General features: G+C 44.1%; 1 protein-coding gene across 5 annotated transcripts in view; it reads left to right on the forward strand.

Moving 5' to 3' along the window:
• Window positions 1-15,121, forward strand: part of GRIK4 (glutamate ionotropic receptor kainate type subunit 4) — a 450,925-nt gene that overhangs the window by 361,519 nt on the left and 74,285 nt on the right. For all 5 annotated transcript variants that reach the window (XM_039839626.1, XM_039839628.1, XM_039839627.1 and 2 more), the window contains 2 exons: window positions 3,455-3,562; window positions 9,664-9,867. In XM_039839626.1, coding sequence (XP_039695560.1) covers window positions 3,455-3,562; window positions 9,664-9,867 — 312 coding nt within the window. The remainder of the gene's footprint in view (window positions 1-3,454; window positions 3,563-9,663; window positions 9,868-15,121) is intronic.

Raw genomic sequence — 15,121 nt, forward strand, 5'->3', positions numbered from 1 at the left:
ACACCATCTCATTTAATCTCCTTAAGAACCCTATCAGGTAATAATTACTATTTTAACCTCCATTTTATAGATAAGGGAAATTGAAGCTCAGAAGGATTAAGTACCTTACCTGAGGTCAAATAGCTTAAAAGCATAGAACCTAGGTCAAACCTAAATCTTCCAACTCTGGGACCATTACATTCATGGTGCAAATTGTGCAATGCTGAAGGGCAAATAGAGGCTGAAATCTAGCCAGAAATCTGCATGCTCAGCTGTGCATCCATGGGGCCACATCAGCCTTTTCCTTATCTGCATTAAGGTGCTGTATAGTCTAGCAGTGGTGATGTCAAAATCCACACTCTCTTCTCCTTTTATTACAACTTATGTGGCCCCTAGGACAACTGGTGGAAAGGCAGAGCAGGAGAGAGAAACAGAAAGTATGGCAAAAGGGCTAAGGGAAGACATTCCTTGAAGCATAATCAAGCCTGCACACATGTGGTTATGTGGAAGAGTCTTATAAAACAGCTGTTCCTGTAGGAGATTTTGGGGGCAGGTGTCAGCAGGGTGGAGCAAGGGAATTTGGCTAGAGGCAGAACCACATATTGTCAGTAATGACAAATGTATCTCCTACCCACCCCTGGCATATGTGTTGCATGGTAGGTGCCCAGTGGGTGGGGCAATTAGCCTATACCACAGGGTGCCTGGCTCTGTCTCTCACTTTCTCTCCCACTGCCTTTCAGCAATTAGACTGAACTGGGTAATAGCTGCCAAGCCACTTTGTTGGATCTGATGAGTTTATTAATTTCTTGGGGGCTAATGGGAGTGTGGGTGGGAGATTCATTTTCTGGTTGGAGCTTAGGGGCTAATTAGTCTCTTTGCTATGTCCCCAGAGGTCGGGGACAGGAGGATAATGAATTGCTCAGGCTGTAATATCTGGCTCCGGGTAAGTTGTTTTTATCCCCGGATTCTGTGGTAACCTACCTTGTGGCTCAGGTAAGACCAGGTAGTCTTGGACTGGGGGCAGGCAATTAACGAGGATTGGGTCCCCTGAGAACAGTGAAGTAGGAAATGGGTTGGGATGGGGCCGAGGTCTTGCTGGCTCTGTCAGTGTGAAATGTACATTTAAGGTGATTAGAAGTTCAATCCTATCCCAAACATCCAAGTGCTGACATCCAGCCCAATTGTTCTTTATGCCACCTGTCCTAATCTGACCCTTCCCACCCTAGGAGACTATTGGAAGACAATTCTCGCCATTTTGAAGACAATGGAACTGAGCCTATGAGAAAACAATTATTCCTCTTTGACTTTGTGGAGTGTCAAAACCCAGGAGTAAAAAGCTCTGTATCCAGAGTTCTTGCTGGATGGCTGAGGCCCCTGCAGTCCTTTCTCTGGTTAGCCAGGCCTGCTTATGAGAAGGGGCATATTTGCTTCCCTACTCAAGAGACAGCAACAAAGACAGGAAAGACTTTGGATGTAGGAATCAGATAGCTCTGGGTTCAAGCCTGTACCACACCTACTAACTAGGTGACTTTAGGCAAGCCATTAAACCAAGGTTGGTGGGAGAATTCAGAGATGATTATATTCAGACACATCTAGCACAACAGGTCTCCAATAACTATTTTTCTCCTTTCTCCTTTCACTTGAAATCTAACAACTCATTCCTCATCTTCCCCTCCCCTTCCCCCTGCAGAAAGAAAGGAGGTGAGGGAAACTCAGCAATAACCTGACCTGGCTGATCCCTTTGAGAGACAGTAAGCACTCCAGAGGGCCAGAAAAGGGCTTGCCTGCCTTCTGTCCCTGTCCAACCAGTAGTAGCCATCTGCCAATAAGCAATGATGGCTTTTGCCTGCTTCCAAGTACCAGTCCCTAAGCAAGGTGCTGGGTGCAAGCATAAATAGGCCAACCCTACGTAGGCTAGTGGGGAATCAGACAGGTAAACAAAAATGTGCAATAGAACATTAGAAGAGCCAGACAGGATGGACATGAGGGCTTCTTTGGGAAGAATTATCTGGAACTAAGAGCACAGGGGTTAAAGTTCAAGCCTCTCAGCCCTTGGGCAAGGTGACTTCGGGAAAGTTGAGTAGGCTCTTTTATTGTGGTGTCAGTTTCTTTATGTATAAAATGAGACTTCCTGAGTGCATGTGCATGAGACACTGCTTATAAACTAAAAACTGAACATGAACATGTGCAGGACCATTATTCAGCTCTTGCAGAGTGGGGCAAGCTGACCACCATACTCTAGGTGGCATCTTCACAGAGGCTTGGTCAGGGGTTTTTGGCTATCTCCTCTTTGGCAGGTGAAAGTGTAATCTATAAATACCATCAGGCTCCTGCTTGGAACTGGAGGCCTGCAAGAGGTCCCAGCTGATGTTCCAGGGTGGCCCTAGCTTGGCCCTCCCCTCTTTAAGCTCTAAACCATCACATCAGGGAGAATATTCCTATTCCCTGTGACCCTGAGCCCACTAACCCCATGGGGTAGAGATGGGGGCCAAAGGTGAAACATGTCTTTATGGACATTGGTGCTTCCACAAGAGGAACATAGAGCCCAGTTCTGGTGACTAGAGCCACATGACATCCGTAGAACTTGTGAGATTTTTCCAGGAAAGCTGCTGCTGGTGCCTGGAAATGCTTGGCAGAGGCAGATGTATGCGTTTCGTTGGGTTTCCAGCCAGCTGTCAGCCATCTCTCCTGGCTGTCCATCTTGAACATTCAGCAATAGAAATGATTTGCCAGAGGCTCCAGCTAGTAGAAATATGTTAGTATCACACACACACACACACACACACACACACACACACACACACACACACATCAAAATGGTTCCACCCACTGAGAAAACAAACCATCTAAAAACCCAGTGCTGTTGAGTTTAGATTTAGGTGATGTTTTAGCATGGAGACCTAAGTCGTAGATTTTTTTTTTTTCCATAAAAGTTAAGACAATGGGGAAGAGAAAGGAAAATAACATTTATTTATTAAAGGCCTAATATATGTCACTTCTCTCCAGTATACTATTTTGATTCTTATTTAGATAATCAGAATCACTGAATACAGGCTGAAGCAAAAGAGCTTTGTGGCTCATTCTTGACTCAAGATAATGTGATGCCACATGTTCTGTTTCCTCTTGTATGAACTTCCCTGAATTCCATTCCATTCCTGATTTATTTTTCCATGTTCTTCTTCCACTTCTCCTAAGTCATCAGCACTTTCTTTCCTTCCTCTTACATGTCTCCCCACCCTTCCTTGAGCCCCACCCTCAACCCTATGTAACAGTACCCTTACCCAAGTTCAGCCCCTTTGCTTCATAGGCCATATCCCTCCCTGCTTCTATGGCTTACATACAGCCCAACCAGAAAGCAGGGAATTAACCTCTGAACTCCTTCCAGCCCTGGGTACCTGCAGGATCTCAGCAACCCAGCTCCCCAGCCTCCTCATTCTGCCATTTCTTCCCAGTTATTTCTCCTTGGTCTTCTCAGATTGGCCAGTGGCATGTGGCAGATGGCCTCAGCATGGACAGCCGCCTCTATGCCTCCAACATATCCAACAGTCTCTTCAACACCACCCTGGTCGTCACTACTATCCTGGTAAGCAGGGTGCTCCTGGGCCTCCCAGCTGCAGCTCCCAGCTGCAGCTCCCAGCATGCCTCTTCTAGCTCCAAGTTCCTCATAGGCTTGCCAGCAAACAGAAGATGGGAGCTCTAATCACAGCACTGAGGTCAATTTATGACAGTATAATTAAACTCAAGTTGCTGTTTCATATGGAAATTATATTTAATGAGTTCCAAAGCAGCTGGGGAAGAGGGATGGGGTTGAGAGGCTCCACAGTTTGAGGGTACCTCTTCCAGGGGTACCCTGACAACTAGGGAAACTCTGCATGGCCAACGGAAGCTGACCTTATGACACAGGTGAGAGAAGTCCACCAGGATGGCCCCTTATTATTTTGCAACAGCCTACCTTGCTTGATGCCTACCATATACAAAATGCTCACCTGCAGTGGACATCTGAATTCCAGTGAGCTTTCATGGCCTATTTCTTCATTTCTAGCTGGTGAAGAGAGAGTTCTCCATCTATAGAGCCAGTGACCTTTTCTAATTGATTCAGTTTTCTTCAACAGTTACCAAACCCCTCTCCCCATGTGCCAGGCACTCTGCTCTCCTGGAGACACAAAGATGAATAAGACAGCCTATTCTCAAAGAGGTTATAATTTAGTAGATGGCATCAACCAGGTGTATTTATGGCTAAGGTATTCTTCTTCTTCCCTAAAGATCTCATGTTTTAAAGATTTGTCAATTAAACCAACTGAATGTATTAAGCAATAATTAGTTGTTCTTCTCCCCTACCCTACTCCTTTAACTAATCAAAAGCATGTTTCCTGCCTGTTACAGTATCTTATCAGCAGGAGATAACCAGTGCTGCCACACTGATGTAGTTCCAGCCCAAAGCAGGGACTTGATGAATTCGTTAGCCTGCTCAGCCTTATCTTTGTTAAATGTGCAAAGCCACCTATTGAGACTATTTCTTTTAGGCTTTTGGGGATTATAAAAAGAGCTACCTTCATGAACTCCTAGGCCCCAGGACTCTGGACTGGACTTAAAGGTCTACTGTAATCAGAGTGGGATAAAAGCCAGGAAATAAGTGCATAACCTGGTGCCTAAGGATTGAAGGAGAGAGGGGAGGTCGGCAAAGCCTTTGAAGAAGAAGGGGCATGGAAGATGAGCTCTAAAAGACAGAGAGAAAGGGAGAGAGAGAAGTGAATCAAGGAGAGTTGTCAAGTACCAGGAAATGCTGAAAAGTGCAGGTTTTCCCAGGAAATGAGCATTGGTAGAGAGAGGTAAGCCCTAAGGCCAGAAAAGTAGGTCAAGCCCATAGTGCTTAGGAATTTGAATGCCAGGCTGTTGAGTTTTCTCTTTATTTGGTAGGAAACAGGGGTCACTGAATAGTTTTATTCGTTCATTGAATGAATATTTATTGGGCACCATTGCGTGTGCTAGGCACTGTTCTCAGTTCTATCTGCTCAGGAATAGATAGAACTGGGGAAGGAGACTTGAGAGAATGACAGTGCAAGTGATATGAACACTCGGGTGATCAGGGCCTCACCGTGAAGGGTAGATCTAACCAGAGAGACCTGACAGGAGAGAGGTGAGAGTCAACTAGCCATCTAGGAAGGAATATTCTGGGCAGAGGGAATAGTCAAAACAAAGGGCAGAGAGAGCAGTTCCAGCTCCCAGTCACTTCTCATCTCTGCTCCTACATTAGCTTATCTGAACCATGTGAAAAAGTCAGAATGATTAGAGGATGGTGGTGTCACCACTCCAGCTGAGATCTGGAGAGCCTGACTGAGTTAGGGCAATAGTGAGCTGCAATCCGGGCCCAGTGTGGATAGGCAGCACTCAGTGTGATTGCTGGGATCTCCCTCCCTCTGTCTTCTCTACCTCAGAAGTACTTCTCAAATCTGTCCCCTGCTATCTATCCTCATAATCCATGCTCTAACTTAATCCTATTTACTTCTTTCACCTGAGCTACAGCATTGCCTCCTCACAGGCTCCTTTCTCACTTGCTCAGTCTGTCGCTCTGCCCTCCTGTCAGCATCATCATTCTTAAATCAGAATTGTCCTATCATTTCCTTATTTACAGTACTTCAGTGCTCCCCAGGACCCACCACCCCTAATTTCTATTTCCAGCTGGAAATGCCTATGCATTCTTCAAAGCTCTGCCCACGAAATCTTCTCTTATCTGACTCCTACCTTCTTCCTGTCTCTAGCATTTTGTATGTACCTCTGTTGTGTCACTTCTCCTGTTAGAGGTTATTGTTGATAGCTCTACCTCCTCTTCTAAAATGAGACATCCTCAAAGATAGAGGTGCCTGACTCAAAGTAGGAGCTTCATGATTAGAATTTGAGTGATGGAATTTCTGCCTACAGGTTAGAGGATGTTCTTAGAAGCCAATAAGTGCTTGGGAGGAAAAAGGAATATTGCTGAGTTGTACTTCCTGCCTCTCAGGGTCTGGAATTGGACAGAGCACAGAACTTTGACACAGACCCACAGTGACACTGAGACCACAGGGCCATATTTCTAGACCAGAAAAGTCTATCTGACTGTGTGAGTGCATGTACACATGCACAAGCACTGTTGTTCACATATACACACATGTGTTCATGAGGAGTGAGGGCAGGACACTTTTGTGTCAGGTGACATTTAATATTATAGTAAATATAATTCAAACGGAATACATTTTCTCGTGCACATGTGACTAAGATGGGTTGTACAAAATGATAACTCTTGCCAGAAATGATTATCTTAATTTAGTCTCTGGTGACCATTTGTTGGTTATTCTTGGCAAACGGTAACCCTGTAACACAGGTAACAGGTAACAAATCCCTATTGTCTCCCACTCTTGTCAAGGTACACTTGGGACATGGGAATGACTTCTTGGTCAATACCAGCAAATATACAGAATTAGCCTCAGCTCCCACTCCTTGAACACCTACCCTGTGTCAGACCCTGAGTTAAATATTTTGCTTACATTACCACCTTCCATTCTCCCAACTCTCCTGCCAGGACAATGGCTCCTACTTCAGGCCAGCACTTGACCTCCACACTTTCCAACCTGCTTGTAGGCCCCAAACTTTCTGACATTTTAGCTTTTCCACACATCTCTTGCCTCCAAGATTGGAATTTTGTAAACTTTCTTTCAACTTAATGGTGAATTTTAAATTACCTTGAGAGTAGAGAGTATTTGGGGAGAATAATTTTGTGATAGTTTTGGGGATAACAAAGGATACTCTGGGATGTTGCTATTCCAGGGATAGAAACCCCCAGCTGAGCCCTGTCCATGAGGCCATTTAAATGCTTTTCACTCACACAATCCATCAGTGCTTAATGCTGGAACCAGATGGGTACGAAAAAAGGGAAAGAGTAAGTCCCAGGTCCCATTTACCTTCTACAGAGGAGCAAGCACAAAAATAAGGACTGGAGGATGCTTATGTGGAGCCGTGGCTACAGGCACAGGAGTTCTGAGAAGCGACTTGCCATCAGAAGAGGTAAAGACCACCTAGGAAGACTAGGTGCTATAGGCATTTAAAAAAAGAGAGAGAGAGAGAGAGGTAATGGTTTCCCACAGACAGAGATGAGTTAGGTTATATAGAAGAAGGGAGGGAGAGTAGTTGGGAAAGAGCGGGCGGAGAGAAACTCGAGACAAAGACAGCATATGTAGAAGACAGGGAGGCTAGCCCCATATCATTGACATGACGATAGACTTGATCATGAATCATAATCTTCAACTTGAGACTTCCTCTCCTGGACACACAACCTTCTACCTTTCCCTCTCCCACTTTATTAAGCTCACAAAACTGCTCTCCCCATCTACCTCTCATGACTTCTGATCTGTCTGGTTCGCCATCTTTTCCAACCAAGATATCCCTTTCAGCTTGAACTTAGCAAACCAGCATTTCAACACTTCTCTCTCTTGGCTTCTAAAATTATCTCTGCCATGATGCTCAACCATCTCATCTCATGCAAGTCCTCAAGTTCAGCTGCCCTTGCAGTTTTTGCTTTCAGCTGCCAACCCTGACTTCAGCTGAGCCTCGGCAATCCCTGTGCTCGTTTCTCACTCATTCCCTTTCTTATCCCCTTAGCAGTTCTGCCAGGACTTTTTATGCACCAAATATTTAATCCTACCTGCCTCTCACATGACTCTAGGGACATGGATTCTCTCTCTTCTGACCTCCTCACTTCCTCTCCGTATCAACGTTTATGCTGTCTGCCTTACCTCCAAGCCCAATTCCCAGTCTCACACTCATTTACCATCTCCTCTCATCATATCCTGCAAACTTGCTTCATCAACTAACAAGTCTCTTTCTTCTTTAATCTTTCCTTTTTGAAGGATTCTTCCCTTTCTAGCTACAAATATACTCTGATCTTTTCCATCCTAAGATGCCATAACTACCACCTTATTTATGTACATCCCACTGCCCTTTCAGCTACTCTCCGATTTAGGGAATCATAAATTGTGGGATTAGTGGACCCTTGGACATCCTCCAACCCTTTTGTTTGCAGATGATGAACTGAAACTTGGAGAGAGACATAACTTATAGTGGTTGGAGGGAAAGATGCTCTGCCTGTCTTCCTTTATCTCCTGACTTCTCAAAATGCTGGTCCACTCTCACTCATGCATATCTCATTCACTACCCAGTCCTTGCAGAGTTCTACTCCCTTCATTAAATCTTCCTTGAAAGGTCGCCAGTGACACTGCACCCAGATGCGCTTTTGCAGCCCTGCTTCTTCTCTGTGTGGGAGTGTCTGCATTCTGATTCTTGAAACTCCTTCCTCCTTGACTTCCATGACCTCATTTACCTTATTCAGCTGTTATTTCTGCTTCTGCTTTGTCTTCTTCTATGGCTGCTCTTCATTTTCCCATTTTCTATGATCAGGGTCTCCCCAAGGGTCTCTTCTTATCCTTCTCTGTCTTTTTTCAATTCTTCCCCTATGATGGCCTCGCATACTCTACAGCTTCAGCCATCACCTCTATGTAGAAGCTCCCAATCTTTGCCTAGAGTCATGCCCTCACTCCACATTTCAAAGATTCAGACACTTCCACCTGGATAACCTACCAGTGCCTTAAATTCAACGTGTCCCAAATTCTCTTCCTTTCCAAATCATCCATGGCTGTGATGATATATACCATCCTCGGTCATCTACCCAGGCTTCAAGAGTCTGAGGATCCCTACCTTTTGTGCCCACACACAACCGATCATCAAGCCTGACCCTCTCTGTGTCCTTCCAGCTCTCTGCAATCCAACCTGAGTCCAACTATGGCTCTGTACTCAGTATCTCATATCAGGTTAGGGTCTGCCCTCACCTCCAGATAGTCTCTCTTGCTGCTTAATATTCTTTACTCAAGTTTTTAAAACTTTACTTAAGTCTTTAAAACTCTCAGTGCTTCCAATATATATGCCTGATATACTGTCGCCTCATCCTGGCATCCAAGGCCTATGTGGACCTTAATTTGTCTTTCTAAATTTATCCTTCTACTCCACCCCTCCATACAATCCATGCTCACTAAATTCCCTAAATAGGCCATGATCAATCTAACTTGGGACTATGCCCTTGATCACTCCTTTTCCCTGTCCATGATGCCTTCTATCGACACCACTTTTATTTATCAGTGCTCTGTCATCTTTCAGCGCCTAGCTCAAATCTCAACTCTTCCATGGAAACTTCTCTGGACATTTCACCAGAGAGGCCTGTCCCTCTTCTCAGCACTCCTGGCTAGACATGCTGTGCCTTGGGTTGCAGGTTTCCATATATGTTCCATAGATGTTCCCCACCTTGCCTGCTATACACTTAACATCCTTGTAGCTCATAATGCTCAGTGATAGGTCTGTGTGGCATAAACAAAAGAAAGGGACAGGATAGGGGTGGGGTCAGATGGTGACTTTAAATAAGGTAGAGGGGCTTCAGCTTGACATTGTGTGCAGTGGGACCCATGTAGTGTTCCCGGTAAGAGAAGTGCCTTGAAGTCAGACGAGGGCAGCTAGTTGCCACCTCCAAAGTCATCTATTACCTAAGCTACTTCCCTCCTTTGCATCCATCTTCTCCGCAACCTCCTGTGCTCCTGCTCACCCCCACCACGTATGGCTGAGACATCAGGGCTAAGACGAGAATGACAGCTGCCAGTTTTGCTGCAGGAAAACCCATATTTGATGCTGAAGGGGAACCATCAAGAAATGGAAGGCAATGACCGCTACGAGGGCTTCTGTGTGGACATGCTCAAGGAGCTTGCAGAGATCCTTCGATTCAACTACAAGATTCACCTGGTCGGGGATGGTGTATATGGCGTTCCTGAGGCCAATGGCACCTGGACAGGAATGGTTGGGGAGCTGATCGCTAGGGTAAGAAAAGAACAGGTGATTTGGACTTGGGTGGGCTGGGGAGGGAGATGGAAGGATATGAAATTGTGCTGTATATTTATGAACACTCCATTTATTCATTCAGTCAGTCATTTATACATTTTTCATTTATTTGTCCATGCATTGCACAAATCTTTACTGAGCTGTCATTGAGCCAGGCACTAGTGCTATACATTGATGAATATTTGACCTCACAATGCCTGATTTCCCAGTCCAGCACCTATAACAGGTAAGGGAGGTTTTGACCAGTTAGTATGAATTATAGAGTTTGGGTTCCATGTTTGGATTATCCAGGTGTTTTTGTTTGTTAGTATACCTGGAATAAAGCATGGTGGGAAATGAGGATAAGAAGTGGGCAGTGGTTGTTGATGAAGGGCCTATATGGCCTTCTACAGTATGGAACATGGATGGGTTGGGGAGGGTGAGACAAAATTGGAAGCAGGGGAACCAGGTACAATGCTCTTGTGTGGCAAGAGCTGATGAGAACCAAAAGTAACTTGGGAGCTAGAAGAAGGCACACATTCAAAGGCTATCTTAAAGGTAGCTTTTCTTTTATAGAGAGGTATACAATCTTTTAAAAATATATGTTTTAAAAAATACTTGTAATTCCAACAACCAGTATATCCATGGTTAATATTTCAGTATCATCCCTTCTGAATTCTTAACGAGTTCTTTTTGTAAAGTGAGATCAAAGTATATATACTGTTTTTTAACTATTAATAGTTAGATCCTCAGGACTCAAGGACCAAATGGATATGGACCATGAGAGAGAGGAAGCACAGTAAGATGACTCCCAGGTTTCTGACTTGGACATCAGAGTGGATGGTGGTGCCAGTCATTGAGGTGAAAACTTGAGGAGGAAAACAAGTCTGAGAGGAAAGAGAAGAATGGTTTTAGCTTTAAAAATTGTAACTTTGAAATGCCTTATAGATATCCAGGTAAAAATGTTCAGCAGAAAGTTGGCTAGAGTGGGCTCAGAAGACTGAAGCCATAAATGACAGAATGAATGGTGAATAGTAGGTGGCTACGGAATCTATGAGTAGGATAAGAATCACCCAGGGAGAAAATACATGTTCAAGAGGAGAAGAGCCTATGAAGGTTGCTGAAAGAGAATGGGTAAAGAAGTTTTCCTTCTTAAAAGAAAGCACAGAAAAATGTTCACAGATTTAGCTATACAGAAGTCACTGACAAGAGCAGTTCAGTGGGGGGTTTGATTGGGACCAGATTGCAGTGATTGAATCCTGTGGAACACTCTTTAAAGTTTGAAGTTTAGTTTTTAGAGAGAAAGCAAAATAAAGGGTTGTATGTAGAAGGAACTGTGGAGCTGAAGATTTGGCTGTTATTTAAAATGACATACAGTAGTCCCTCCTTATTCAGAGGGAATATGTTCTAAGACCCCCAGTAGATACCTGAAACCACAGAGCTTACTAAACCCTATATATACTATGTTTTTTTTTTCCTATGCATTCATACATATGATAAAGTTTATACTTCTCTTCAGTATATCCTAATGGCCAGCATCATTACTCTTGCACATGAGGGGCATTATTAAGTAAAATAAGGGTTACTTGAATACAAGCACTGCGATACTACCAACAGTCGATCTGATAACCAATATAGCTATTATGTGACTAATGGGGCAGGTAGTGTGTACAGCATGGGTATGCTGGACAAAGGGACAATTCACATACCAGGTGAGACAGAGCAGGACAGTGAGAGATTTCATCTCAGAATGGCACGCAATTTAAAATTATGAATTGCATATTTCTGAAAATTTTCATTTAATATTTTTGGACTGCAGTTGACCGTAGGTAACTAAAACCACAGAAAGCAAAATGATGGATAAGGGCGACTACAGTGTTTGGAAGTGGCTGCTCCCAGCTGAAACTATGCCCCTTACAGGGAAATGCAGGGGCATTCAAGTTCTGGACAGGTGGAATAGAGGATGTGAACTATTCATGAAAGGGTTTTTGGAGTCGTTGGCAAGACACAGCACTTCTTCCCAAAGCAGATAACTGGGAACCACTGTGGTCAAGGATGTATCTGTCCTGAGTGTTGTCTTAGTCAATCATCCTTTACGTTTGTGCACCAGTTTCATGTTTGAAACTACTCTCACAAGCATTAGCTCTTTATCCTTCACAACAGCTCTGTGAAGTAGATATTATCCTCATTTTATAGATAAGCAACCTGAGGCTTAGAAGTACAAAATGATTGACCCAATGTACCACAACCATCGAATGGCAGAGGTAGGGTTAAACTTGCGCACCTGAGTCCTGGTCTATGACAACACACAGCCTCTTCCTGATGGACTTACATTCTCATCTCCCTCCGGCCACAATTGGCATTTGCTTCCAAGATGTCCTTCTAGGCTGAGGACTCAGAGGATTCTCAGAACTTGGTACCCAAGTTTGATTCTGGGCCTTAAAGGGATTATACTTCATCTGTTAGTTGGTGGTACTGGGTAGATGACCCTCTGTGACTCCTTCCACTCTCACCCAATGTAGGTGAGGCATTCTTGTCAATTAAGCTCTGAGAACTGCCATCCCAAAGGGAAGAAACTGCATTTCACATCCTCAGAGCCCAGCGTGGGGGAGAGTAAAGCACATTGGGGAAAAGACAGAGTCCCATTCCAGCTTCAAAGTTCAGAGCCATGTACTCTCTTGCTTTCAATGCCATGTTGGCAGAATGGCACATTTAGGTTCAAAGAGAAGAGGGCTTTGGAAGGCTTAGATTCAAGGCTCAAAGACTTTGGCATCAAATAGTTCTTACCAATGACATTCTAATGAATTAAATGTAAATGAAGCTGAAATGCCTCATTGTGTTTTCCCTCCTAGGCCCCTATGAGAAACAGTTCGCCAGAGAGCTTGTGGTGTGGGCTGTCCATTTCCTCAATCCACAGAGAAGGTTGTCCAGAGACATTTTGCTGAACTCAAAAAAAACACCACAACTTGTCCCCTGGGATTACTTTTCACCAAGAAGCCAGAGACTATTTTAACTGCAAATAGGTCATAGAATTCTGTTCTTCAAAATAGAGATACTGATCCTAGGGCTAAAATGGAGTGTTCAAGCCTTTCCCTGTGTAACAGTCAAGTTCAGGGAAGGCTTTACCTTCCCCATTAAGTTCTGGTTTCTGCATGTACCTAAATAAGGAAGAGATAGGTTTTGATAATATTCGATGATTCACTCATTCATTCATTTATCCATTCATTCATTAAAGTACCCACTCTCTGACAGCACTATTTGGATGTGAGGAATGCCAGTAAGGAGTTCAGGGTCTACTTATTAACTATTGGTTTACCAATAGTTATTGTACAGTGTGATATGTGCTGTACTAATAATTTTAACAAAGATGATAATAATAATGGTTAACATTTATTAAGTGTTTCCTATGGGCCAGACACTGTTTTAAGTACTTGATTATATTAACTCATTTAGTCGTCAAAATAACCAAATGTTGCAGGTGAAGAAATTGAGTTGCAAAGCAGATAAGGAACCTGTTCAAGGTCATGTGGGTAGTGAGTGGCAGGCGTAGGTCTGGTAAAAGTATGGAGAAGGTATGTTATGGGCATGAGCAGGGTAAGGCTCACCAAGGAAAGGACAACTGAGTAGAGTATTGAGGATGGAGAAGGGTCATCTCAGAAGAAAAGGATATTCTAGTTGCAGTGAACGCAGAGATGCATGCTGTGCAGTGTAAGTGTTTCCGTGTGGCTAGAGTCAGGCCTGGAAGGGAACTGAGGAGAGTAGGGCTGTAGGCAGGGGCCAGTGTGACAGGATTTATATGTTTGGATATTTAAATTATGTCCAGAGTGCTAATGGGGAGGTATTGAAGAATGAGATAGCCTGTTTGTTTTATTCAAAGAGGGGAGTAACATGATTGGCTTTGGTTCCCTAAGGTTATTCCAGTAGGTGAGAGGGGGATGCACTGGACATAGAAATAGTAGATGCAGGTGTATTCATTAGACAGCTGTCCAGTGAGTGATCCAAGTGGAGAGAATTGGGCCTGAAGTAAGGTAGTGGTAGTGAGGATGCCTAGGGGAAGATGGCTACAGTGTGGGGATTTCAGCATTTAATTCTAGGAACTATTGAATGGGGTGAGCTTCTTTTTCATGTAGGCTTTTAAGCTTGGGTTCAGGTAGTCTTGTCTCTCAGAGGAAGAGGGATGGCTATTGGACTCTGGCAAAGGTCTGTTCTGGAATAGCTTCTTGAGGGATGCACATCAAGTAGCAATCTCTGCACATGACCTCCTGAGATCTGGGAAGGGAGGAAATCCATCTGTCTGTTCATTATTCTCAAACTGTTGTCTTTGAAAATAAAAGAGACAAGGCCCTGGACTGCATCTTAGGCCACACCTGCTTTTGGTCTCTTCTCACACATCCTGTCCATTTACACCACTCTCTCATTTTGAATTATCAAAGTTTCTTTTCTGTTACTCCAGTTCTTTCACGTGCCTGATACAAAGCCAGTAAAAGCAGCTAACACACTGCAGCCACTCTCTCTTTCTTCTGAGATGACTGTATTGGCTGCCAGTCAAGGATGAGGTGCACTATCTCCAGAAGCCTGTGTCTGTGCCCCCAGTGCCTCACTCAGCCTGTGATCAGTATGAACCCTAGATACAGTGGAAGGCTCTGCCAAGACCTTCAGGTTTTCACCTTCCTCTCATTTCTCTTGACTTTATGGAGAATCAGAATGAGAGTCTCCTCTGCTCCGGACACTTGGTCACATCCCTTCTTAGTTCAAAGCTGAGCCCCCAGGAGAGAAAGAGAATAGAAGGGAAGTAGGCTGATAGCTCCTGATAAGGGCCATACACTATGTAGGAGCACTACATATGCTATTTTATTTAGTCTTCACATAGCCCAGGAGGCAAGACACAGAGGCTCAGAGAATTCAGTAACTAACAAAAGCTCCGATACACAGCAACTAGTCAGAGCCCAGACTCATATCCTATCCAGACCCTAATCTTCTGCTCTTCTCACTGCATTACAAGGGACGTGTGAACACTAGTGGCTGGAAGAGAAAATTATTTTGGTCCAGTCTTCCTATCCTCTGGGTCTGCTTGCTAGAAGAATGGGGTGGAGGCAATAGGCTGGTCCCGGAGAATAGCAATAAAGGGGATAGCTGCACTTGGCCAGTTTGAGAGGGACACATATAAGGGATGACACTTATATCCTCAATCCAGGAGATGTATGTTATTATAACTACTTTGTTTTTGTAGACTAAGAGCTAACATCTGGAATGC

The sequence above is a fragment of the Pteropus medius genome, unplaced genomic scaffold, assembly GCF_902729225.1.
Source record: "Pteropus medius unplaced genomic scaffold, Ma_sr-lr_union100, whole genome shotgun sequence".
NCBI classification, from domain to species: domain Eukaryota; kingdom Metazoa; phylum Chordata; class Mammalia; order Chiroptera; family Pteropodidae; genus Pteropus; species Pteropus medius.